The following is a 27,733-nucleotide window of genomic DNA, read 5'->3' as shown; positions in this document are numbered from 1 at the left end:
GGTCCAGATGGTTGTTGGTGACCCCAGAGCTAAACGCTAAGCGCTAACAGGGTCCAGATGGTTGTTGGTGACCCCATAGCTAAACGCTAAGCGCTAACAGGGTCCAGATGGTTGTTGGTGACCCCAGCTAAAGTTCATGGGGTCAGGGATGGGGACTCTAGTAAAGGAAGAGAGGGGGGGTCAATGATGGCAGGGTGATAAGCCAATGTGAGAATCAATCAATCACATTTATTCATAAAGCCCTTCTTACATCAGCTGATGTCACAAAGTGCTGTAGAGAAACCCAGCCTAAAACCCCAAACAGCAAGCAATGCAGGTGTAGAAGCACGGTGGCTTGGAAAAACTCCCTAGAAAGGCCAGAACCTAGGAAAGAAACCTAGAGAGGAACCAGGCTCTGAGGGGTGGCCAGTCCTCTTCTGGCTGTGCCCGGTGGAGATTATAACAGAACATGGCCAAGATGTTCAAACGTTCATAGATGATAGATTTACCCATACCTGTTATATGTATGGGTAAATCTATCCTGGTAAAGGGATATGAAACTTTAGTGTGTGATGTTGACCTCTGCTTTGTCTCTGTGTGTTTGTTAGTTGGAGGCCCAGTTGGAGGATGCCAAGGCAGAGGCATCTAAGGAGCGAAAGCTGCGTGACCACAGCGAAGTCTATTCTAAACAGCTGGAGATGGAGCTTGAGACCCTCAAGGTTAGAGGTCACACACACTACTTTCCTACTCATCTTCCAGTTTTCGTTCCCTTCCTCTCTCCATCCTCCTCTACCGGTCTCCTCTCTCCATCCTTCTCTCCTCTCTCCATCCTCCTCTACCTGTCTCCATCCTCCTCTACCTGTCTCCATCCTTCTCTCCTCTCTCCATCCTTCTCTCCTCTCGCCATCCTCTACCGCCACCCTCCTCTACCTAGCCCTACTAGTATCTCTCCTCTACCTAGCCCTTCTAGTATCTCTCCTCTGCCTAGCCCTACTAGTATCCCTCCTCTGCCTGGCCCTACTAGTATCCCTCCTCTGCCTGGCCCTACTAGTATCCCTCCTCTGCCTAGCCCTACTAGTATCCCTCCTCTGCCTAGCCCTACTAGTATCCCTCCTCTGCCTAGCCCTACTAGTATCTCTCCTCTGCCTAGCCCTATTAGTATCTCTCCTCTACTACTAGTATCTCCCCTCTCTCCACCCTCCTCTACCTAGCCCTACTAGTATCTCTCCTCTACCTAGCCCTACTAGTATCTCTCCTCTACCTAGCCCTACTAGTATCTCTCCTCTACCTAGCCCTACTAGTATCTCTCCTCTACCTAGCCCTACTAGTAGTTCTCCTCTACCTAGCCCTACTAGTAGTTCTCCTCTACCTAGCCCTACTAGTAGCTCTCCTCTACCTAGCCCTACTAGTAGCTCTCCTCTACCTAGCCCTACTAGTAGCTCTCCTCTACCTAGCCCTACTAGTAGCTCTCCTCTACCTAGCCCTACTAGTAGCTCTCCTCTACCTAGCCCTACTAGTATCCCTCCTCTGCCTAGCCCTACTAGTATCCCTCCTCTGCCTAGCCCTACTAGTATCCCTCCTCTGCCTAGCCCTACTAGTATCCCTCCTCTGCCTAGCCCTACTAGTATCTCTCCTCTGCCTAGCCCTACGAGTATCTCTCCTCTACCTAGCTCTGCTAGTATCTCTCCTCTACCTAGCTCTGCTAGTATCTCTCCTCTACCTAGCTCTGCTAGTATCTCTCCTCTACCTAGCTCTGCTAGTATCTCTCCTCTACCTAGCCCTGCTAGTATCTCTCCTCTACCTAGCCCTGCTAGTATCTCTCCTCTACCTAGCTCTGCTAGTATCTCTCCTCTACCTAGCCCTGCTAGTATCTCTCCTCTACCTAGCCCTTCTAGTATCTCTCCTCTACCTAGCCCTACTAGTATCTCTCCTCTACCTAGCCCTGCTAGTATCTCTCCTCTACCTAGCTCTGCTAGTATCTCTCCTCTACCTAGCTCTGCTAGTATCTCTCCTCTACCTAGCTCTGCTAGTATCTCTCCTCTACCTAGCCCTTCTAGTATCTCTCCTCTACCTAGCCCTTCTAGTATCTCTCCTCTCTCCACCCTCCTCTTTCTCCTCATTCACCTGTCTCTCCTCTCTACATTCTTTCTCCCCTCCACCACCTCAATCCCATTCCCCTCCCTCCCATCTCCTCTAAAGCAGGGCAGGCTGAGTCTCAGTGAGGGCTGGTTTGGGAGGTCCCTTGGCTATAATGATAAGAGCAGAAATAAGATAAATGTTCAAGACGTTCTTGTTTGCTGTTTTTGTCAGGCTACTAGCCTGTCTGTCACTTTGTCCTCCCCTTTTGCAGATGTTTTTCTTTGTCCTTTGTCCCCACTCACTGTTTCTGTTGTCTGTCCTCCTTTAAACCCTTGTCACCCTTTCTTCACCTCTTTCCCCCTCCTGTCTCCCCCCTCCTCCTGTCTCCCCCCTCCCACTCTCCTTTCCCCTATAACATACTCCTGTTATTCTACGCCTCTTTCCTTTACTTATTATTATTATTATTATTATTATAGCCCTACTAGTAATAATATAATAATAATATAATGTGTGTGTATATATAAATAAATAAACGTCAAGTTTTCAGTTTATTTGGCATTTGAGATTATAAAAAACAAAATGATGCTAATTTCTAACTCATGATTTAAAAACACATTAAAACCCCTATAGAAACAATACTGTGTCTTTCTCCTCCCAGGTGAAGCAGCAGGGTAGCGGGCGTGGGGCCGGAAGCAGCAGCCCAGAGCTGCAGCAGGAGCTGTCCAAGGTGAAGTCGGAGCTGGACAAGAAGGTGCTGTTCTACGAGGAGGAGCTGGTGCGCCGGGAGGCCTCCCACACCAGCGAGCTCAAGGGCCTCCGGAAGGAGCTCCACGACTCAGAGGGCCAGCAGCTCTCTCTCCACAAGGAGCTGCTCATGCTCAAGGACAAGCTGGAGAAAGCCAAGAGAGAGAGGTGGGTTTAGGATAGGATAGATTTAGGCTTTTGCCGAGATTGAGAGGTAGGTTAGGCTAGCATCCACTATGTGGCTAAAGTTAAAATGGCGTAACTACCCATTAATGGAAGACTTGAGCTATGGGGTCAAGTATGAGAATCTCTTCAGGATTAGAGGGAGCTTTTCTAAAGAGAATTGTCCAGACCTTTACATTTCTACATTCAAGTGGAAATCTGTGATTGCTACATCCATTTTTGGACATGAAAATGAATGATGAATACCCCATTTTTGATTCTTGAAGAATATAACTTATAAATGCCTCATGAGCTTACTGTCAATCCCCATCAGAACCCAAAATATAAGCTTGTTTTACTCATAAATGTGAACAAAGACTGTATAGCTCGGTTAAAACTCATTTAGATTTCTCATGGCCGGTCAGTCCTCTCATCCATGAACCATCTATGTGTTAAAGAGGGGCTACATTTCTCCTGCCCCATCCTTAACCTTTTATGGCTGCAGCCCGACACCGGTACACCTATGACAACATCCAGCTCAAAGTGCAGGGCGCGAAATTCAAAATCTATTTTTTTAAAATATTTAACTTTTTCACATTAACAAGTCCAATACAGCATATGAAAGGTACACATCTTGTGAATCAAGCCAACATGTCCGATTTTTAAAATGTTTTACAGGGAAGACAAAATATGTAAATCTATTAGCTAACCACGTTAGCAAAAGACACCATTTTTCTTAGTCCACCATTTTTTCTCAACACCAGTAGCTATCACCAATTCGACCAAATAAAGATATTGATAGCCACTAACCAAGAAAAAACCTCATCAGATGACAGTCTGATAACATATTAATTGTATAGCATAGGTTTTTTTAGAAAAATGTGCATATTTCAGGTATAAATCATAGTTTGCCATTGTAGCCACCATCACAAATCTCACCAAAGCGACTAGAATTACTACAGAGAGCAACGTGTATTACCAATTTACTCATCATAAAACATTTCTTAAAAATACACAGCGTACACTAATTGAAAGACACAGATCCTGTGAATCCAGACAATATTTCAGATTTTCTAAGTGTCTTACAGCGAAAACACAAAAAATCGTTATATTACCATAGCACATGTGCAAACATTACCCCAGCATTGATTCACGGCAAAAAGAGCGATAGCATTATCACCACCAAAATGTATTAATTTTTTCACTAACCTTCTCAGAATTCTTCAGATGACACTCCTGTAACATCATATTACAACATACATATAGAGTTTGTTCGAAAATGTGCATATTTAGCCACCAAAATCATGGTTAGACAATGAGAAAAGTAGCCCAGCTGGTCAGAAAATGTCGTGCGCCATATTAGACAGTGATCTAGTCTTATACATAAATACTCATAAACTTGACTAAAAAATACAGGGTGGACAGCGATTGATAGACAATTTAATTCTTAATACAATCGCTGAATTACATTTTTTAAATTATCCTTACTTTTCAATACAGGTTGCGCCAAGCGAAGCTATACCAAACAAAATGGCGGCATAAGCGTTTAACATTTTTTGACAGAAACACGATTTATCATCATAAATTGTTCTTACTATGAGCTGTTCTTCCATCAGAATCTTGGGCAATGAATCCTTTCTCCGGTCTAATCGTCTTTTGGTCGAAAGCTGTCCTCTTGTCATGTGGAAATGACCACTAACGTTGCCTCAAAATCGCACTAAACGGATATAAATTGCTATAAAACGGTTTAAATTAACTACCTTATGATGTTTTTAACACCTATAACGAGTAAAAACATGACCGGAGAAATATTACTGGCTAAACAACAGGTTGGAAGGAGGCGAGTCCGACGTCCTTCGTGCGTCAGGCGCAGGCAGCAAAAGGAAGCTACTTCCACCTTGTGCTGTTTTATACAGGCCCTGATTGCGCAATCGACTCCATTCAAAGCGTCACCACGTACTGACATCCAGGGGAAGACGTAAGCAGTGTTTGTATCCTCATAGCATTTACAGGGACTTTTAAACTGACCCCAGATCAGGGGCCAAGATTTCTGAAATCTGACTCCCTGTCAGGAAAAGTGCTGTAGAAGGAGTTCTGTTTCACTCAGAGACAAAATTCCAACGGCTATAGAAACTAGAGAGTGTTTTCTATCCAATAATAATAATAATATGCATATTGTACGAGCAAGAATTGAGTACGAGGCCGTTTGAAATGGGCACGATTTAGCTGGCTACTCAGTAACGCCCCCTGCAGCCATAAGAAGTTAAGCTGTTTACCCAAAAAGATGGTGGGGTGCCTGTGTTATTGTTTGAACTGCAGACTTGAGATCTCATCCTTTGTGTGTGTGTGTGTGTGTGTGTGTGTGCGCAGACAAACCGAGACAGACGAGGCAGTGGGCGCTCTAAAGGACAAGTACGAGCGTGAGCGCAGCATGCTGACTGAGGAGAACCGCAAGCTGACCACAGAGGCTGACAGGGTAAGGCCCACACATAGGTAGAGTTTACACACTATGGGAAAGACAGGTGTTGCGAATGGACTCTTAATTGCTCTCTCTGACTTGCTCTCTTTCCCCCCCTCCCTATCTACACCTCCCCCCTCCCTATCTACACCTCCCCCCCTCCCTATCTACACCTCCCCCCTCCCTGTCTACACCTCCCTCTCCATATCTACACCTCCCCCTCCCTATCTACACCTCCCCTCCCCCCTCCCTGTCTACACCTCCCTCTCCCTGTCTACACCTCCCCCCCTCCCTATCTACACCTCCCCCCTCCCTGTCTACACCTCCCCCCCTCCCTATCTACACCTCCCCCCTCCCTGTCTACACCTCCCCCTCCCTGTCTACACCTCCCTCTCCCTATCTACACCTCCCTCTCCCTATCTACACCTCCCTCTCCCTATCTACACCTCCCTCTCCCTATCTACACCTCCCTCTCCCTATCTACACCTCCCTCTCCCTATCTACACCTCCCCCCTCCCTATCTACACCTCCCTATCTACACCTCCCTATCTACACCTCCCTATCTACACCTCCCTATCTACACCTCCCTATCTACACCCCCCCTCCCTATCTACACCTCCCTCTCCCTATCTACACCTCCCTCTCCCTATCTACACCTCCCTCTCCCTATCTACACCTCCCCCCTCCCTATCTACACCTCCCTATCTACACCTCCCTATCTACACCTCCCTATCTACACCTCCCTATCTACACCTCCCTATCTACACCCCCCTCCCTATCTACACCCCCCCTCCCTATCTACACCCCCCCTCCCTATCTACACCTCCCCCCCTCCCTATCTACACCTCCCCCCCCTCCCTATCTACACCCCCCCCCCTCCCTGTCTACACCTCCCCCCCTCCCTGTCTACACCTCCCCCCCTCCCTGTCTACACCTCCCCCCTCCCTGTCTACACCTCCCCCCTCTCCCTCTATCTCTCTCTCTCACCTCCTCTGCGTCTCTCTTTCTCAGCTGTGTACGTTTGTGGACAAGCTGACTGCTCAGAACCGCCAGCTGGAGGATGAGCTGCAAGACTTGGCCTCTAAGAAGGAGAGCGTGGCTCACTGGGAGGCCCAGATCGCTGAGATCATCCAGTGGTCAGTGCAAAGGCAGCTAGCTGTACAGGGCCGAGGACTTGTCCAATGGGATAGCTCCTTTTCCTTTTCCGTTGTAAAATGTTTTGCCATTGTGTGCCCAAATGAATATGAACTGTGTACGGCCTGTATAGATGCTTATGAAACCTTTCCTAAACTGGTGTGTGTGTGTGAACCCGTAGGGTGAGCGATGAGAAGGATGCCCGCGGCTACCTGCAGGCCCTGGCCTCCAAGATGACTGAGGAGCTGGAGTCTCTCCGCAGCTCCAGCCTGGGCCCACGACCCCTGGTAAGATACACTACAGACACACACACACACACACACACACACACTTAAACGTATACTAATCTAACAAACACACGCAAATTTAGATGTATACAGACCTTCGCCCCACACACATACAACATGGCCCCATCTCCTCCGAGGTATGTTTGTTGGCATCAACAGAGTCCAACTGTCAAATTAGGGCCCCTGGTCTGAGCACAGGCGTAATTAGGGGATACCACCACATCACACGGTACTTCCCTTGTTGTGGTGATTCTAATGTTCCTCTGCTGAACACATTGCTTTTATCCCATATTGCATACAGTCCATTGACACAGTGCAGCTGGATGTAAATTGAAGAGATCCAGGTCAGGTGCCTGACTGGAGGGGACAGCAGCTGTATATAGGCCATGCCCCACAAGCTGTGTAGAGGCAGCACCCAGTCTACTCATTTCACCCTATGGCATTACTGCCAAGGTGCAGTATTGTAGAATTATATAATAACTAGAACAAGTTATGAAAATGGAGTCCCATACATTCCTATGGACTTTGTATCAGGCAATCAGCCAGACAGGTCTGCTACACTGGACATGTAACTTTGGCCTCCCGGCGCCCCACTGTAGCCTTTCCCTCCCGGCGCCCCACTGTAGCCTTTCCCTCCCGGCGCCCCACTGTAGCCTCCCGGCGCCCCACTGTAGCCTTTCCCTCCCGGCGCCCCACTGTAGCCTCCCGGCGCCCCACTGTAGCCTTTCCCTCCCGGCGCCCCACTGTAGCCTCCCGGCGCCCCACTGTAGCCTCCCGGCGCCCCACTGTAGCCTCCCGGCGCCCCACTGTAGCCTCCCGGCGATCCACTGTAGCCTCCCGGCGATCCACTGTAGCCTCCCGGCGCCCCACTGTAGCCTCCCGGCGCCCCACTGTAGCCTCCCGGCGATCCACTGTAGCCTTTCCCTCCCGGCGCCCCACTGTAGCCTTTCCCTCCCGGCGCCCCACTGTAGCCTTTCCCTCCCGGCGCCCCACTGTAGCCTTTCCCTCCCCCCACTGTAGCCTCCCGGCGCCCCACTGTAGCCTCCCGGCGCCCCACTGTAGCCTTTCCCTCCCGGCGCCCCACTGTAGCCTTTCCCTCCCCCCACTGTAGCCTCCCGGCGCCCCGCTGTAGCCTCCCGGCGCCCCACTGTAGCCTTTTCCTCCCGGCGCCACGATATCTTTCCACAAAGCCTTGGGCCTTGTGCAGTACTTTCTATGGATGGAAAGGTGTTGTATCAGACATGGTAGTCTTTACTTCAAATTGGTTTTAGCAATCAATGTGAAATGAATTAGAAATCACATAATTTGTTCTTAAATATTCCATATCTACTATATTTCACAATGCATTTGTATCAATACATAATTAGTCACCTGTTAATCTACAGAGCGACATTAGTGTTGAGAGATCGTCTGTCTGGCGCCATTTATAATCTCTTTAGATATAACTCTGTAGTTTATTCTGTGTGTGTAGGGAGTCCATCTTCCTCTTATTTTCTGCCTTAACCTGGTTACAGGGAGAGGAATATTACATCAAACGTGACCTTGAGTGCAGTTCCCTTAGCTAGCGTTAGCACACTTGTCATCTCCCCTCCGTCCATTCCCATTAGACAGGGCTATTTAGCTAGCGTTAGCAGCAACGTTGGCACACCTGTCATCTCCCCTCCATCCATTCCCATTAGACAGGGCTATTTATGGCAGACTTAGCATTAGTAGCGTTAGCTTAATGATATTAGCTCCTGGTGTCTGTCTGGGTACTTTTGGAAGCATAGTGCTCACCAGACGGAGAAAGGCTATGCCCGCTGTTGTTGCTGATACTGTTTTAAGAGTGGAGTAACGTTGTGATCATCCCAAATGGCACCCTGTTCCCTACATAGTAGTAGATTTGCTCAAGCAATCAAAACAAAGGGGGGGGGGGGGGGGGGGGGGGGGGGGGGGGGGTAGGAGGGAAAGCATTAAACTCCCCAATGATGGAGAAATTGTAGAAAAATATTTTGGTTGGCAATCATTTCCTTCCTTTGCAAAGTTGTGTTGGTGTACTCTGGTGAAGTGTCTGTGAGTTGCGTTGAGTGCTCTTCTGTTTTAACCCCCCGCCCCCAGCAAGGCTCAGGAGTGGCCACTCCTCCCCTGAAGCCCTTTCCCTCAGCTGGGGGGGACAAGAGGGTGAGTGCGTCCTTCAATCAAAGCCAGCCTCCAATCACTGCGGATGTGAGAGGACTGCTCTCATGCCGATTGTGTCGCCAGTCTGTCACTCATATGGCCCATTTAATACCGATTGGTGATTTTGATTTTCTTGAGAGAGAAAATGACCTGGAATAGCCAGCGTGATCTGAATTCTAACATGATATTTTAGGCCCGTTTGAAAGTGGGTTTGACGTCCCCAGATACTGAGTATTTAAAAATACTGGCACTGCTTTGAAGCATTCGGAGACCTAGAAAGCAAAATTGGATTCGGAGTGTAAATTATCTGAGGAGTTTGAAGGGGCCACATGTGTTTCAGACAAGACGGATACTATAAGATGCTTCCATTGCTTACAAGAACCTAGGAATACATTTCAGGGGAGCGGGTTAGTAGAAGTTGCCCTTAAATACTGATATTCATATATTCTTCCATCACCCTAATGGTTAAGTTTAGGATGGGGGGGTAGGGAGCTCCTTAGAGTACAAAGAGCTCCACATTTGTGCTGTGCAGGAGCACTATGGATCCTCTCTCTCTTTTCTCACACTCTCCTCTCGCTGTCTCTCTTGCTCTTTCTTCTCTCGGTTTCTCTCTCTCTCTCTCTCTCTCGCTCTCTTTCATCTCTCTCTCTCTCCTGTAACGTACGAGACTGGCTAGAATTTCAGTCAGACTGTCTGGGGGAATAGGTATTAGGTATGGGGGGGGGGGGGGGGGGGGGGGGGGGGCGTAGTGGGACGGGCTGGGTTAGAGGATATGATGCCTCATTTCCTGGGCCGTGATGTCACGCGATCCGCCAGCATCCGCGGAATGTCATCTCAGCTTCCAGAAAAGTCCATTTGTCATTGGCTCCCTCATTCGCTCGATAAAAGATGTCCATCGTGTGTGTGTGTGTGTGTGTGTGTGTGTGTGTGTGTGTGTGTGTGTGTGTGTGTGTGTGTGTGTGTGTGTAAGGGAGGGTACGGTGGAGATGATGAAATCTCAAATATTTTTTGCACCTGCTGAATTGTATTTGAGTTGGGACGATATGGTTGTCTTTTGAGGTTTAGCTGACATGATTGGACAGCCATTTTCTTGAGGGCATGTTCAGTTAGCTTTTTTTTCTAGTTGAATGGATTCCTACATCTTATACACTATTGCATTACACAGGGACTATTACATCACAGCGTGACAGTCACAAGACGATCTATAGGAGAGCATACAAACACAGAAGCAGATTCAATACACAGTGGAACTAACCGCATTGGCCAGTTGCCACTCACCTCTAAAAGGGAATCAGTTGAGTGATTTGTGGCCACTCACCTCTAAAAGGGAATCAGTTGAGTGATTTGTGGCCACTCACCTCTAAAAGGGAATCAGTTGAGTGATTTGTTGCCACCCACCTCTAAATGGAATCAGTTGAGTGATTTGTTGCCACCCACCTCTAAATGGAATCAGTTGAGTGATTTGTGGCCACTCACCTCTAAAAGGAATCAGTTGAGTGATTTGTGGCCACTCACCTCTAAAAAGGAATCAGTTGAGTGATTTGTGGCCACCCACCTCTAAAAAGGAATCAGTTGAGTGATTTGTTGCCACCCACCTCTAAAAGGAATCAGTTGAGTGATTTGTGGCCACTCACCTCTAAATGGAATCAGTTGAGTGATTTGTGGCCACCCACCTCTAAATGGAATCAGTTGAGTGATTTGTGGCCACCCACCTCTAAAAAGGAATCAGTTGAGTGATTTGTGGCCACCCACCTCTAAAAAGGAATCAGTTGAGTGATTTGTGGCCACCCACCTCTAAAAAGGAATCAGTTGAGTGATTTGTGGCCACCCACCTCTAAATGGAATCAGTTGAGTGATTTGTGGCCACCCACCTCCTAAAAGGAATCAGTTGAGTGATTTGTGGCCACCCACCTCTAAAAAGGAATCAGTTGAGTGATTTGTGGCCACCCACCTCTAAAAGGAATCAGTTGAGTGATTTGTGGCCACCCACCTCTAAAAGGAATCAGTTGAGTGATTTGTGGCCACCCACCTCTAAAAAGGAATCAGTTGAGTGATTTGTGGCCACCCACCTCTAAAAAGGAATCAGTTGAGTGATTTGTGGCCACCCACCTCTAAAAAGGAATCAGTTGAGTGATTTGTGGCCACCCACCTCTAAAAGGAATCAGTTGAGTGATTTGTGGCCAATCGGTGAATCGAAACTACGTTCCTGGTGTTGCCTGCACCGTTTACACCCCATGTTCAGAGCGACTTCAATCGATCACACCCAATAATTGGCCACTGATGAATGTTATCACATCAACCCCCCCCCCCCCCGAATACAATACAGTAATCCTGCTCTCGTCCCCAGGACCCCCTGTGGAAGGTGCGACGCAGCCAGAAGCTGGACATGTCGGCCCGTTTGGAGCTGCAGTCTGCCCTGGACGCCGAGATACGGGCCAAGCAGCTGGTCCAGGAGGAGCTTCGCAAGGTCAAGGCCTCCAACATCTCCTTCGAAAGGTCAGCCCTGCCCCCACAACTCCAACCGTGACCCCCCCCCCCCCCACATTGTACACTTGGTTTAGACAGATGGAAACAGAGAGGAAGATGGGTAAGTGGGGAGTACAGTAGGAAAGGTGGACACTGGTATTTTAACCACAACGCTGTGTGTGTATGTGTATATATATATGTGTGTATACATACATACATCCATACATACATACCTACATACAGTACCTTCAGAAAGTATTCAAACCCCTCGACTTTATCCACATTTTGTTGTGTTAGTCTGATTTTAAAATAGATTAAATAGCGATTAGGTTGTCACTGACCTACACACAATACCGCAATTTCAAAGTGGAATTGTTTTTTAAATGTTTTATTCTTACAAATCAATTAGAAATGAGAATATGAAATGTCTTGAGTCAAAAAGTATTCAACCCCTTTGTAATGGCAAGCCTAAATAAGTTCAGGAGTTCAAATTTAAATTTAACAAATGATATAATAAGTTGCATGGACTCACTCGGTGTGCAATAATAGTGTTTAACATGAATTTTGAATGACTACCTCATCTCTGTACCCCACACATTACAATTATCTGTAAGGTCCCTCAGTCGAGCAGTACATTTCAAACAATGATTCAACCACAAAGACCAGGGCGGTTTTCCAATGCCTCGAAATGAAGGGCACCTGTTGGTAGATGGGTAAATAAATATATATTGTATATCCGTTTGAGCATGGTGAAGTTAATAATTACATTTGGATGGTGTATCAATACACCCAGTCACCACAAAGATACAGGTATCCTGCTTAACGCCGTTACCAGAGAGGGAGGAAACCCAGATTAATGGCTGTGATAGGAGACAACTGAGGATAGATCAACACCATTGTAGTTACTCCACAATACTAACCTAATTGACAGAGTGAAAAGGAAAAAAAATATTCCAAAACATGTGTCCTGTTTGCAACAAGTCACTAAAGTAATACTGCAAAAAATGTGTCAAAGCAATTCACTTTTTGTCCTAAATACAAAGTGTTATGTTTGGTGCCAATACAACCAAATTCAAACACACTCCATATTTTCAAGCACGGTGGTTGCATCATGTTATGGGTATGCTTGTAATCGGTAAGGGAAACCCAGCCGCGAGCTGCCCAGTGATCCAAGCTTACCAGATGAGCTAACCCCACATACCTAGACCCTGACCCCACATACCTAGACCCTGACCCTAACCCCACATACCTAGACACAAACATTCACCACCCCACACGGTTGGCCCCTAGCGTGAAAGAGCTTGTGCCGGTTAGCTAGCTAGCTACATGCTGATTGATGCAAAGGTGAAGTTTTATTTCGGTTTTAAGTGGGCATAAATGGGAAAGAGGGAAGAGGATGAATCATAACCCACTTTTTCCCCTCTCTCTTTCCTTGACACACACACACACACACAGCAAACTGAAGGATTCAGAGTCCAGGAGCAGGGATATGGTGGAGCAGCTGGAGGTCATGAAGAAGGACTTGGAAGAGAGCCGTTCCCGCTCAGACAAAGGTTGGTCGACCATACTCTTAACCCTTGTTCTTACCCTAAAACAGGGTACCACAGCTGGCGAGATGAACTTTCCCCGCGGGTGATTTTATTTGTCCCACAAATATTTTTTCTTCTTCACATAAGACTGTAAAAACACCAGCTAATCAGCTCGAAGTCATTTTTTAAAAAGTATTTCCATTTGCATAATAGAAGCAGATGTTTAAAGTTGTATATATTTACATACAAGGTTTGAAATTGTTATGTTTTAGTCAGATATATATGTTCGGGCATCTTGCGGTCAATTTGCAAATTATTAGTAATTATGTTCCGGCTCCCTGACCCATCCGCTCAAGAAGAAATCGTCCCTCGGCTGAATCTAGTTGATTATCCCTGCTCTCAACTGTCCCTGGCAAATGTCAAAGTACAGAAATAGGTTGTTAGTTTCTCTACCTAACACAAATGTATAATTGGTGTTGTTCGTACGGATACGAAACGTTTGTTTTTGGTTTTATTTGATCATTGGAGATACACATTCATCAAATCAAACTTTATTTGTCACATGCGCCAAATACAACATGTGTAGACTTTACCACGAAATGCTTACTTACAAGCCATTAACCAACAGTGCCGTTCAACTAGAGGTAAGGAAATATTTATCAAGTAGATTAAAATATAAAGTAATAATAAAAAGTAACACAATAACAATGACGAGGCTATATACAGGGGGCACTGCTACCGAGTCAGTGTGGAGGCTATATACAGGGCGCACCGGTACCGAGTCAGTGTGCTGGGGTACAGGTTAATTGAGGTAATTTGTACATGTAGGTGGGGGTGAAGTGACTATGCATAGATAATAAACAGCGAGTAGCAGCAGTGTACAAAAGAGAGGGGGGGTCAATGTAAATTGTCCGGTGGCTATTTTATGAATTGTTCCGCAGTCTTATGGCTTGGGGTAGAAGCTGTTGATTAGCCTTTTGGTCCATTCATCCATAACTGCTAATGATTACCTCTCATAGAGAAACATTTCATTTCATTCTCTAGTATTGTCAGTTACATGTTTCCCTTCAACTGTACTTATGTGAACAGTATTCCTCTTTAGAATAGTATAAATGCAGGCTATGCTCAGGCTGTCCTTGTCTTCTAAATACAGGTCTGAAACTGCCCGATTTCCAGGACTCCATTTTCGAGTACTTCAACACCTCTCCACTGGCCCACGACCTGACGTTCAGAGTGAGTGTCTCTCTGCACGTCTTTCTCTCCCCCGTCACATGTCCGTAACAAACTTTAACAGCCACTTTCTCGCAGTCTCTGTGTGTATCGGTGGTGACAGGCCGGTGGGAGTTGATAAATATATAGAGGGTGGAGGACTTGGCATGGCTAGTGTCCCATAGAGCACCCTGCTAGACAGGAGTCAGAATGGAGACGGCATTGCAGACGGCACCGCTGTGGTTAAATGCATACAGACACACACACACAGACTGGCTGGCTGGCTAGCGCTTTTGTCACACTCGCATAGTCACACAATTTATAAACAGACATGCACACATTTATACACACTTACACTGAAATCCTTAAAAAGAGAGACCCGGATTGAGGTACACACAGTTCAAAGTGCGAAAGGGCCAAGCTCCGGAGTTTATATCACCATGTCCTCTGATGTACTCAATCAGGTCATCACCACAAAGAACTTCAAAGGTACGGAGAGGGGGGAGCAAGCAGAAAAATACCTCCTGACCCTCCAACCCATGGAATAAATTGGGGTAATTTTACCCATCCGCACACGGTAACCTGATGCAGCTGCCAAGGTTTGGACAGAATCTGCAGCTAATGGGACAACGTTATGAGAAGGGCTCAAGGCCGCAAAGGGACTGCAACGGAGTAAGCAGAGGTACAAGAAAGCTTGCCATGACCTGAACTTAATGAGAGGGAGAAGATGGACAAAACTATCAGCTGCTAACTGCTTCTCACTTTCAACACCACTAGCGCACGCTGCTTTGTGGTCGAAAGATCTTGCTGCTCAGCGCAACCGTGAACCTGGTTTTTTTTCACCACCTGGCTACCTCAAGGTTGTAAAAATAGGCATTAGTCAGCATTGAAGCCGCTAGGTCAGCGTAAAGGCCCCAGAAGACCTGATTCAGTGTTGTTTCAGAGGAAACGGCTTGTGGTGAAGGGGCCATTTTGTCTTAGTTCCCTCAATTTTCTCAGGGCCATAAATTGGCACACGATAAACCATCGGAAGCGGTGGTCTAAGCATGTCCTCGCAGTAAACCCTGTTGAATGACCTTATCAACTCTGGCCCCCATTGTGTTCTTATTCTGCAAAAGAACCCCATAAACCCCGAAAGATAAACCATAAACCCCCAAAAACCTGTGCTTTTTTTTGTCCCCCACGTGTGTCACCCTTCCAAAAAAGGAATCGGTCTCTTCCTCGTCCGCGTCCTCTCTGCTAGCGTTTTGGGATGAAGTAAGTGGTTTCCTCAGAGCTCCTTCCCCCATTTTCTCAGTTAATCCCTAACCCAGGGGGGTTGTGCTGCCAGCATACAAAAAGGTTGGGAGAAAATAGAGGTTTCTCCAGGTGTGTTGCCCTGTTTCTAGCAATTAGCATGCTAATACGGGCTAATACTTTAGCTTCTTGTCTCTTATGGTAGTGTGCATGATAGTTTAAACTTTTCCTAGTATTTCTATTGTTACTATTGTGAACAGGCTAGCTGCTACACGTTTAGTTGAATAACATGACTGTGAGTAGCACAGATTGTAGCTAATGCTAATTTAGCTAGAAGGATTAAAGTTATGCTAAAATAGACCTTTTCACAGCTGGTGGCACTCTCCTCCTGTAGTTAACCTTCCCCTATGTTAGCATTAGCTTACGTTGGGCGCTAAAAGGTTTGCGAGCATCTCCTCTGGAACGTGCCTCTGCATTAGCATCCCCAATGTTAGCGTTAACCCCCCCCCCCCCCCCCCTCTAACCGCCAATACTGCTAACGTCCGTCAGAATTCCTCAGTAGTATAACCAGTCACCTCACAAAACCCTGTTAACCATTAGCATATTTGTTAGCTGCCTACACAACTAACGAAGAAACAAAACATACTAACCCTACGACAGCACACTGAGACTATTGATGAGCTAGACCTTTTCAGTGTGTGTGTCTTTAGCCAGTGATTGGTTGGGAGGATGTAGACCCTGCCTTCATTTTAGTTTAATTAAAAGATGATTAGCGTAGGATCCCAAATTACCTCCATGATTTCTCCTAATTTTGTCAATCTTTTTTGTTGTATTTTTTTTAAAGTTAAAACCTTATCAGTAACATTGTTAGGCTATAAGTGTTTGATGTAGGCTACATAACATTTGAGTCGATGTAAAGAATCACATTTAAAATAACAATGTTTATATGGTAAGTATTGTTTATAATTTCAATGTGTCATCTGTTATCTCATTGTTAGACTCTTAAGTGGACCGTACACTGAAGGTTTCTTACAACAGTCTAGTAGACCATGAAAATACTGAATGATTAAATTATTTGTGTGTAAAACAGTATACTGCTCGTATTAGGATTGTGACATGTTAAAAGTGGGCTTGTTTTGTATTTTGGTTTTATTCACAAAACCACTTCAGCTCGATACCTGTTCCGAGTATGCCTTCACGATGGTGAAATACTATGAGTCTGCAAAATGGCATATATATTATTATATTATAAACTGGGGGGTTCAAGCCCTGAATGCTGATTGGCTGATAGTCGTGGTATATCAGATCGTATACCACGGGTATGACAAAACATGTATTTTTACTGCTCTAATTATGTTGGTAACCAGTTTATAATAGCAATAAGGCACCTCGTGGGTTTGTGGTATATGTCTAAGAACAGCCCTTAGCCCTGTGGTATATTAGCCATATACCCCCCCCCGTGCCTTATTGCTTAAATATAGCATAGGCAGTTCCAATGTGTATGAGTTGTTGAGATGTGTTCCCTTCCTCAGATACTGACACAATTTTATCAAAACACAATTTTGTACATGGGGAACGCAAATATTCAAGGAGGCATCGAGAGATGGGCACTTAGCACCACCTACTGGCTGCCTAATGCTCATTTCAGCCCTTTAGATAGAAATGAATCACGGATACAGGGTCAGCTATATTTTAACTCCCTAATGGATTGGAGATTGGCTAGTCTGATTCTAGAGCTGTGGATAAGTGCAACCTCAAGCATGCCACCTAGTGCTATAGTTGTCAGTTCTGGTGACCCTAGTGTATATGTCTCAGCCTATAGCAAACGCATACATTTCCGCCCAGTACACACAAACTCATCTGTCCCGTCATCCCTCTCCCTCCTCCAGACAAGCTCTGTCAGCGAGATAGATGCCACGCCCCAGAAGTCAGACGTCCCTTCCTCGTCGCCCTCCGTGGCCTCTGAGCAGGATGTGAGTGTTCCATCGCGCACACACACACTTCCGTCCATATCGCACATCCCTCCCAGACATCCTTTCTCCAGACAGTTCCCTATGTCTCATCCCAGTTCACATTTTATTTGTCACATGCTTGTTAAACAACAGGTGTAGACTAACAGTGAAATGCTAACTTACAATGTAAGAGAGAGAGAAAATAGAAAAGTAATAAATAATAATAAATTATTGGTCACCATTGTACAATTTAATATTTTAATGTATACTATGATCCACAATGGCTATTGTTCATTTTAACAGGGTTTAGGTGCATTGTCACCAATGATTTATATATACACTAGATAACTGGTAGGGGGCACTGTGTTGAAGTCACGGTCCTTTCCATTTTGGCACTACCTCCCCCACCATTGTAGAAAAATATATATTTTTCCCATATTTATTCTATTACAGACATCTTAATGCACACTTTTAAATTATATGTTTTATTTAACCTTTATTTAACTAGGCAAGTCAGTTAAGAACAAATTCTTATTTACAATGACGGCCTAGGAACAGTGGGTTAACTACCTTGTTCAGGGGGCAGAACGACAGTTTTGTACCTTGTCAGCTCGGGGATTCGATCTAGCAACCTTTCGGGTTACTAGATCAACACTCTAACCACTAACCTACCTGCCACCCCTAATGTGAACTCAACATAAACACTTAACAATCATATTTCCTTAAAGTATCATTTTTTAAGATTACGAATGTTACTGTCCTCACTACAACACAAATAGATGTAATATGGTCCTTGAAACATTTAATTGAAAACCTCTCAATGGCCAATACATAGCATCACCAATCCGGGGTTTATACACATCATTGGTTGAAACTCACTGTCATATAGGAGAAGAGATGAAATGCAGGGCAATTTTTCCAACAAATTAATTAAATGTATCTTCAGAAGTAACAATTGACCTCCTTCCTGATTGTTAGCTAATTAAATTACTCTCTTGACCCCCTTCCTGATTGTTAGCTAATTTAATGACTCTTATCCCAGTAAAGCATAGTGCATGTTTTCACATTATAGAACCAGGGTCACGTTCATTAAGGTACGCAAGGGAAAACGTTTTGCAACGGAAAACTATTTGTTTCTTATTGGGTAACTCAATGTAGTCCCTCCCTGCTTTAGTAAATGTTCTTCCATTTGGTGCCTAATGAACCCAGCGCTGTCCTCTCCCCAGTCTGACCTGTTGACCTTTAAACTTTGACCCCTCTCCCACAGGAGCCAGTCCCCAAGCCCCCTGCTGTTACCCCTACCGTCCCCTCCCTTGTCTATCCAACATCGCTGCTGACCACACCAAAGGTACCGCCTGGCCCCACACACACACAGCGCTCTCTCACTCACACACACACACACACACACAGCGCTCTCACTCACACACACACACACACACACACAGCGCTCTCTCACTCACACACGCGCACACACACACACCGCTCTCACACAATGAAAACAACATGCTCCCGCATATGTGCTACCACTCATACTCATAGAATAATTTGACACACACACGCTGTCAGCTAGTCTCTAACACTTGGCTAAGTGTTCTTATCTCTCTCTTCTTGTGTGTATGTTTGCAGCCCAAAGCTCACCAGCTGAGCATCAAGACCTTCTCCAGCCCACACCAGTGCACGCACTGCACCTCCTTGATGGTGGGTCTCATCCGCCAGGGCTACGCCTGCGAAGGTGAGCGTCAGACACACACGACCACGCTCTCTGTCACCGGTGTCAGTTAGTTGGGGGGGACTGGGGAGATTGTGCCGGCTAGTTGGGGGGACTGGGGAGATTGTGCCGGCTAGTTGGGGGGACTGGGGAGATTGTGCCGGCTAGTTGGGGGGACTGGGGAGATTGTGCCGGCTAGTTGGGGGAACTGGGGAGATTGTGTCGGCTAGTTGGGGGGGACTGGGGAGATTGTGCCGGCTAGTTGGGGGGGACTGGGGAGATTGTGCCGGCTAGTTGGGGGGACTGGGGAGATTGGGTGCAGCATTTTCCTCCCGCAGACACACCACTTATGATTGGACTGCATGTATCCTTGTGTATACGAGTACTCTCTCCCTCTTTCTCTCTCTCTCCCCTCCCCTCTCTCCAGTGTGCTCCTTCATCTGCCATGTATCCTGTAAGGACAATGCCCCCCAGGTGTGCCCCATCCCCCCTGAGCAGGCCAAGAGGCCTCTGGGCATCGACGTACAGAGGGGCATCGGCACCGCCTACAAGGGCTTCGTCAGGGTGAGCACCGCGCACTTAGTAACCAGTTATCACCGTGGAAATAGAATGACTACAGTTTGCGTTCCTGCGGCTATATTGAGTGTACCCTTAAGTTTGCAGCCAGGTTTTTTGTTTCCCCCTCCCCCCATTCTAGTCATTCTAGTTCTATGATTACATCATGGTCTTTTCATGGTGATACGCTAATATCTTCCTTGAATGTTGTTGCTTTGACGTAATCAAGACATTGCAATTCTGTTCAGCTTAACAAGATAGGAACGTGTGATGTCCAGTTTATTGGATATTAACAACAAGAACAGACCTCTCAATTGAAAAGTTGCTGCTCTGCCCTCTCCGTCAGATCCCCAAGCCCACAGGGGTGAAGAAGGGCTGGCAGCGGGCGTACGCCGTGGTGTGTGATTGTAAACTCTTCCTGTACGAGGTGCCTGAGGGCAAGTCCACCCAGCCAGGCGTGGTGACCAGTCAGGTCCTGGACCTGAGGTAAGACCACTATGTTGGGGTGAAAGGGTGTTAGGGAGTGGTAGGTGATGGGTGTTAGGGAGTGGTAGGTGATGGGTGTTAGGGATTGGTAGGTGAAGGGTGTTAGGGAGTGGTAGGTGAAAGGGTGTTAGGGAGTGGTAGGTGAAAGGGTGTTAGGGAGTGGTAGGTGAAAGGGTGTTAGGGAGTGGTAGGTGAAGGGTGTTAGGGAGTGGTAGGTGAAGGGTGGTAGGGAGTGGTAGGTGAAGGGTGGTAGGTGAAAGGGTGTGTGGGAGTGGTAGGTGAAAGGGTGTGTGGGAGTGGTAGGTGAAAGGGTGTGTGGGAGGGGAAGGGTGTGGGAGTGGTAGGTGAAAGGGTGTTTGGGAGTGGTAGGTGAAGGATGTTTGGGAGATGAAGGGTGTTTGGGAGATGAAGGGTGTGTGGGAGTGGGATGGTTTGTGAGAGGGGGGTGTGTGGGAGGGGGTGAAGGGGGTGTGGGAGGGCTGGCACGTTATGGATGAAGACCGTGAATAAAATGATTTTCCTTACCGCTCTAATGCATTCATTTTAGATTATTTTTGTATCAACTTTATTTTTAAGTTAATATATCCTATACTGACACAATAGCAGTAGTGTAAATGAATGATTATTATAAACAATTGTTTTAATCCGTGACTCCCATCTGCTGCCTCCTTCAACGCTCTCCTTTAAAAATACACTCCCTTTGTTGCTGTGGAGTTAGCATGATCTGTATCCTACTATACAGAGTGATCTGGCGATACGTTTGATCCGGTTTACAAAGATGTTAAAATTATGTTGAAAGCCGTCATTTTTAACTACAAAATGTAATTCTTGGTGAGCGTGGACATCTAAAGTGAATGTGAATCCGAGACAGTGATGATATACCCGATTTGAGATCCATGCTAGGCTAAGCGAACATATAATGCGTTGCCGCCGCTGCGTGACCACTGCCTGATGGTTGTTTACTGCGGTTGCTAGGCAACAGAACAATGAGCTAGATATTTCACCAGATTTATAAATGTGAAGCATCCGGTTGGTGTTTCCACTCAATACCAAATATGGTGATGAGAGGAAGCCCAGTGGTCGGCAGTGGGAGAAGATGGAGAGAGATGGATTTTGGCCGACATTCTGCTGATTTTGTCATCAATTAAACATTTGATCTCAATACAGTTTTCTGTTTCCAAAACTAGAATCTGTAACTGAGTGGACTGTGTTTTGTAGACTTTACCCTTTGCCAAAGTTTCAAAAAATGTTGTTTAGGAGTGCGAGGGCAAATTTAGTTATTGCACACGTGCCCTTCACACAGTAGGCATTCCCTAAGGGAAATATGCAAATATATGCTAGAACGTGCCAATAGGATCTCACTAGCTCGTGCTTGGCTCTGCCATTTCTCTTGTTCTGCCCACTATGATTAATTGGCTCCCATTGGAAACGACAGGCTCTGGTCCATCTTGAGTTAGTTATCCAAATCTTTGACTATGTGCTGCTGCAAAGCAGACTGAGAGTAAAGGAGAAAATCATCATGGCTTCATTTTGCTATCTGAATGGTTATAAGTGGCCATGGACATTTGCCTGACAAATAACGGTTACCCCAAATTCCATTACGTTGCAGCCCTTGGGTGGGGGTGGGGATGTGTGTGTTTGGGGTGGGGATGTGTGTGTTTGGGGTGGGGATGTGTGTGTTTGGGGTGGGGATGTGTGTGTTTGGGGTGGGGATGTGTGTGTTTGGGGTGGGGATGTGTGTGTTTGGGGTGGGGGATGTGTGTGTTTGGGGTGGGGGATGTGTGTGTTTGGGGTGGGGGATGTGTGTGTTTGGGGTGGGGGATGTGTGTGTTTGGGGTGGGGGATGTGTGTGTTTGGGGTGGGGGATGTGTGTGTTTGGGGTGGGGGATGTGTGTGTTTGGGGTGGGGGGGGTGGGGGTGTGTGTGTGTGTGTGTTTGGGGTGGGGGTGTGTGTGTGTGTGTGTTTGGGGTGGGTGTGTTTGTAACACTGTGCTCTGTGTATGTCCACAGAGATGAGGAGTTTTCCGTCAGCTCTGTCCTGGCCTCCGACGTCATCCACGCCACCCGCAAAGACGTCCCCTGCATATTCAGGGTAAGCTTTCAACTGCTGTGTGAAAAATACCATCTGACTAAAGTTAGAAAGACGTCCCCTGCATATTCAGGGTAAGCTTTCAACTGCTGTGTGAAAAATACCATCTGACTAAAGTTAGAAAGACGTCCCCTGCATATTCAGGGTAAGCTTTCAACTGCTGTGTGAAAAATCCCATCTGACTAAAGTTAGGATATTGACCCATGTATTATTTAATTGTAATCTATTCCTAATATGATCTTTCTGATGTGAGAGAACCCAATAAATGATCTTGAAATTAAGTTACATCTAATGGATGTAAATACTTTTTGTGAGTTACTACGTAAGGTTATGGTGTATCGTAACGCATTATAACCCTTTATGTGAAAAACGTTATATTGATTACTGTCGTTTTTTATTACAGTCTATTGCTACTACGGGATGATGTTTCCTATGTGAGAAACGTGAAATAGTAACTATACATGGGTTTTATATAGCACTTTTCAAGGACCCAAAGAGACTTAATAAAGTTGCTATTATTATTAACCCAAGCCGGGAGTAACGACATAGAAACGAATCATAACGCATTATAAACCTCCGTTAGGTGACGTCGTCCCTGCTGAGCTCGCCGGCGGGTGCCGTCTCCCTGCTGGTGCTGGCTGAGAGCGAGGCAGAGAAGAAGAAGTGGATGGGCATCCTGGAGAGCCTGCAGAGCATCCTGGCCAAGAACCGCTTGAGGAACCGCGTAGTGCACGTCCTGCACGAGGCCTACGACTCCTCGCTGCCCGCCATCAAGACCACGCTCTGCGCCGCCATCGTCGGTGAGTTGGGGAACTACTGAAGAAATTGTGGGCCGTTTTCCCTCTCGCAAACACACACCTGTGCTGTCAGCAAACGCATCGTAACATTTCAGATAGACCGTATGAGTGAAATTATCATCTGTACTGGATGAGGGGAATTATCATCTGTACTGGATGAGGGGAATTATCATCTGTACTGGATGAGGGGAATTATCATCTGTACTGGATGAGGGGAATTATCATCTGTACTGGATGAGGGGAATTATCATCTGTACTGGATGAGGGGAATTATCATCTGTACTGGATGAGGGGAATTATCATCTGTACTGGATGAGGGGAATTATCATCTGTACTGGATGAGGGGAATTATCACCTGTACTGGATGAGGGGAATTATCACCTGTACTGGATGAGGGGAATTATCATCTGTACTGGATGAGGGGAATTATCATCTGTACTGGATGAGGGGAATTATCACCTGTACTGGATGAGGGGAATTATCACCTGTACTGGATGAGGGGAATTATCACCTGTACTGGATGAGGGGAATTATCACCTGTACTGGATGAGGGGAATTATCACCTGTACTGGATGAGGGGAATTATCACCTGTACTGGATGAGGGGAATTATCACCTGTACTGGATGAGGGGAATTATCACCTGTACTGGATGAGGGGAATTATCACCTGTACTGGATGAGGGGAATTATCACCTGTACTGGATGAGGGGAATTATCACCTGTACTGGATGAGGGGAATTATCACCTGTACTGGATGAGGGGAATTATCACCTGTACTGGATGAGGGGAATTATCACCTGTACTGGATGAGGGGAATTATCACCTGTACTGGATGAGGGGAATTATCACCTGTACTGGATGAGGGGAATTATCACCTGTACTGGATGAGGGGAATTATCACCTGTACTCGACGAGTGAAATTATAATCTGCGGTGTAAGTAATGTTGTAACTTTTCTGTGACAATTTCCGTGAGGAGGAAGTTATGTTGTTTTTGTAGTGGATACACGCGAAACACAGAATGCAATTGCAAATTGCTGTTTGAGATCTCCAATTATTTAAAATGTTTATGGTGGGTTTACTCAAAGTGTGTGTGTGTTTGCGATAGGTGTTGTTGTTGTGTGTGGAGGATGGCAGTGAGAGAGAGAAGACTGTGTTGACTGCTCCTTTGTCTCCCTGCAGATCGAGAGCGTATCGCCCTGGGAACAGAGGAAGGCCTGTTTGTGGTGGAGGTCACCAGAGATGGTAAGAACACACCTATCCCACATCTGGTCATATCCACTCATAGGGCGTTTTCACATATGACATTCGGTACCCTGGTATGGTTCAGAAAATTCAAACAAATATATTTTGCCTTATAAAAAAAAATCTAATATTCACTTTCCACATGACGTTAGCCAACTAGCTTTTTTAAAACGGGGTGAGAAAGTTCCATGCGACTTGCGCTGAATTGTCACAATACATGATACTCTGGTACTGGATCTTAGACCCACCACCTGGCTAGGGTCCAAGATTTGTTTCAGCCAGGGTTCGTTTACGTTTCACAAATGCTCTATAGTGTAGATCATCAGGGTACCAAATGCTCCAGGATCTGGATCATACAGGGATATGTGACACCCCCCATAGAGGCTCATATGATAGATAACAACATGCAGACTCCTCCATGCAGAACAAAGGTCAAGTTTTTAGATTTCTGTCATTTCCAACATGTTTCTTATGTGTGATCACGTGATGTCAACATGTCATATTTTATTTTGTGGTATATTGTCTCCGATTTCATTCTTCATCCTAAGACTATTTCTCCATGGTCTTTCCTCGATTCCTCGCCTCCTCTCTCCTTGCTTCCTCTCTCTTCGGTTCTTTCTAAAAATGCATTGGAGGAGAAGCCAAGGTCCCTTTCATTGTACCTTCTCCTCCATTTGGTTTTTCAAAAGGGGGGGGGGGTTGAAATCAAGGAGAGAAAGTGTTTCGACCAATCGGAAAGCAACTATCTTACCTATCGACTCACAAACCATAATTTGTGATTTCTTTCAAAACACTACGATTCTCTGTGTCATTTGCCCCTGTTGACTCCTCCTTCTCTTCCCCCCCTTCAGTGATCGTGCGGGCGGCCGACTGCAAGAAGGTGCACCAGATGGAGCTGATCCCCAAAGAGAAGATGGTGGCCCTGCTGTGTGGACGCAACCGACACGTGCACCTGCACCCCTGGGGGGTTCTGGAGGGGGCCGAGGCGGCCTTCGACATCAAGCTGACAGAGACCAAGGGTTGCCAGGCACTGACCACGGGCGTGCTACGCCCCGGGGGACCCGCCTGCCTGCTGGCCGCCGTCAAGCGCCAGGTCACTATTCATTTATTGATTTACCTATTTACACATGCAGTGAAAAACGATGCCAAACACAAAAATAAGAGTTCCAATACAATACATGTCACATGACTCGTGTAGTTGAAGTTTTGTGACTTAAATCTGAATAAATCTCATATCGACCCCATTTCAAAACAAACAACTTATAAAGGGAGCATTCATAAAGTCTTCATAAGCACTGTAACCTTTAATTAACTAGGCAAGTCAGTTAACAATTCTTATTTACAATGACGGCCTACACCGGTCAAACCCTGACAATGCTGGGCCAATTGTGTACCACCCTATGGGACTCCCAATCACGGCCAGTTGTGATACAGCCTGGATTCGAACCAGGGTGTCTGTAGTGACGCCTCTAGTACTGAGATGCTGTGCCACTCGGGAGCCCAAGCAAACTCCTGCTAGCTACATCAAGGCTGATTTATTAAGGTCCTTTCAAACTCCTGCTAGCTACATCAAGGCTGATTTTAAAAGGTCCTTTCAAACCCCTGCTAGTTACATCAAGGCTGATTTTAAAAGGTCCTTTCAAACCCCTGCTAGTTACATCAAGGCTGATTTTAAAAGGTCCTTTCCGTTTGCTGCTTTGCCAGAATGTCAGTAGTAACGTCTCCTCTCTCCCCCTTCACCAGGTTCTGTGTTATGAGATCACCCGGGCCAAGCCGCACCACCGCAAGCTGTGGGAGGTGCAAGCCCCGGGGGTGGCCCAGTGGCTGGGCATGGTGCGCGAGCGACTGTGCGTGGGCTACCCCTCAGGTTTTGCCCTGCTGGCCCTCCAGGGCGAGTCGTCGCCCGTCAGCCTGGTGAGCCCCGGGGACCCGTCGCTAGCCTTCCTGGCCCAGCAGCCCCTGGACGCGCTGCACGCCCTGGAGGTGGGCACGACCGAGCTGTTACTCTGCTTCAGCCAGCTGGGTATCTATGTGGACCCCACTGGGAAGAGGAGCAGGGCCCAGGAGCTGATGTGGCCCGCCACGCCGCTTGCCTGCAGTACGTCACGCTTTGGTTTTGTTTTGAGTGATTGAGTTATGCAAGTTTTGGAGAAGAAATGCGGCTGGTCTAGCGGTAATGCCGAAGTCTCCGGCACATGTCTGAATAGGTTGGAATCCAGCCTACTGTCCTTGGACACAACATCTCTCTGTCTTTCATAGGTTGGGACCCCCGACTTGCATGGTCTGTGTGGGTTGTTGTTGTTGTTTGAATAGCGCCCCTTGTGTGCACTTCAAGTAATACCGTATACCCCGGTATGACGGTATGAAAATCTGCATACTGCCCAACCCTAACAATCTCTATCATTGGAAGTGAATACATTCACAATACGTTTCAAAAAACATATATATATATATATATATTACTTTTTTTTACCTTTATTGAACTAGGCAAGTCAGTTAAGAACAAATTCTTATTACAATGACGGCCTACCGGGGAACAGCGTGTTAAACTGCCTTGTTCAGGGGCAGAACGACACATTTTTACATTGTCAGCTCAAGGATTCAATCCAGCAACCTTTCGGTTACTGACCCAACGCTCTAACCACTAGGCTACCTGCCACCCCACTAGGCTACCTGCTCTAACCACTAGGCTACCTGCTCTAACCACTAGGCTACCTGCTCTAACCACTAGGCTACCTGCTCTAACCACTAGGCTACCTGCTCTAACCACTAGGCTACCTGCTCTAACCACTAGGCTACCTGCCGCCCCACTAGGCTACCTGCTCTAACCACTAGGCTACCTGCCGCCCCACTAGGCTACCTGCCGCCCCACTAGGCTACCTGCTCTAACCACTAGGCTACCTGCTCTAACCACTAGGCTACCTGCCGCCCCACTAGGCTACCTGCCGCCCCACTAGGCTACCTGCTCTAACCACTAGGCTACCTGCTCTAACCACTAGGCTACCTGCTCTAACCACTAGGCTACCTGCCGCCCCACTAGGCTACCTGCTCTAACCACTAGGCTACCTGCCGCCCCACTAGGCTACCTGCTCTAACCACTAGGCTACCTGCTCTAACCACTAGGCTACCTGCCGCCCCACTAGGCTACCTGCTCTAACCACTAGGCTACCTGCCGCCCCACTAGGCTACCTGCTCTAACCACTAGGCTACCTGCTCTAACCACTAGGCTACCTGCTCTAACCACTAGGCTACCTGCCGCCCCACTAGGCTACCTGCCGCCCCACTAGGCTACCTGCTCTAACCACTAGGCTACCTGCCGCCCCACTAGGCTACCTGCTCTAACCACTAGGCTACCTGCTCTAACCACTAGGCTACCTGCTCTAACCACTAGGCTACCTGCCGCCCCACTAGGCTACCTGCTCTAACCACTAGGCTACCTGCCGCCCCACTAGGCTACCTGCCG

General features: G+C 46.8%; 1 protein-coding gene across 3 annotated transcripts in view; it reads left to right on the top strand.

Moving 5' to 3' along the window:
* LOC120024298 (serine/threonine-protein kinase MRCK beta-like) overlaps positions 1–27,733 on the top strand; it is a 121,771-nt gene that overhangs the window by 81,422 nt on the left and 12,616 nt on the right. For all 3 annotated transcript variants that reach the window (XM_038968505.1, XM_038968506.1, XM_038968507.1), the window contains 18 exons: positions 588–698; positions 2,717–2,970; positions 5,335–5,440; positions 6,434–6,558; positions 6,738–6,843; positions 11,348–11,496; positions 12,922–13,019; positions 14,149–14,228; positions 17,330–17,413; positions 18,660–18,740; positions 19,019–19,124; positions 19,528–19,664; positions 20,002–20,141; positions 22,152–22,233; positions 22,814–23,030; positions 24,208–24,270; positions 25,122–25,363; positions 26,014–26,368. In XM_038968505.1, the coding sequence (XP_038824433.1) occupies positions 588–698; positions 2,717–2,970; positions 5,335–5,440; positions 6,434–6,558; positions 6,738–6,843; positions 11,348–11,496; positions 12,922–13,019; positions 14,149–14,228; positions 17,330–17,413; positions 18,660–18,740; positions 19,019–19,124; positions 19,528–19,664; positions 20,002–20,141; positions 22,152–22,233; positions 22,814–23,030; positions 24,208–24,270; positions 25,122–25,363; positions 26,014–26,368 (2,536 nt within the window). The remainder of the gene's footprint in view (positions 1–587; positions 699–2,716; positions 2,971–5,334; positions 5,441–6,433; positions 6,559–6,737; positions 6,844–11,347; positions 11,497–12,921; positions 13,020–14,148; positions 14,229–17,329; positions 17,414–18,659; positions 18,741–19,018; positions 19,125–19,527; positions 19,665–20,001; positions 20,142–22,151; positions 22,234–22,813; positions 23,031–24,207; positions 24,271–25,121; positions 25,364–26,013; positions 26,369–27,733) is intronic.

This window comes from Salvelinus namaycush, chromosome 29, assembly GCF_016432855.1.
Source record: "Salvelinus namaycush isolate Seneca chromosome 29, SaNama_1.0, whole genome shotgun sequence".
Classification (NCBI taxonomy): Eukaryota; Metazoa; Chordata; class Actinopteri; order Salmoniformes; family Salmonidae; genus Salvelinus; species Salvelinus namaycush.
Note: the sequence above shows the minus strand (reverse complement) of the source record. Positions and strands in the feature narration are given on the sequence as shown.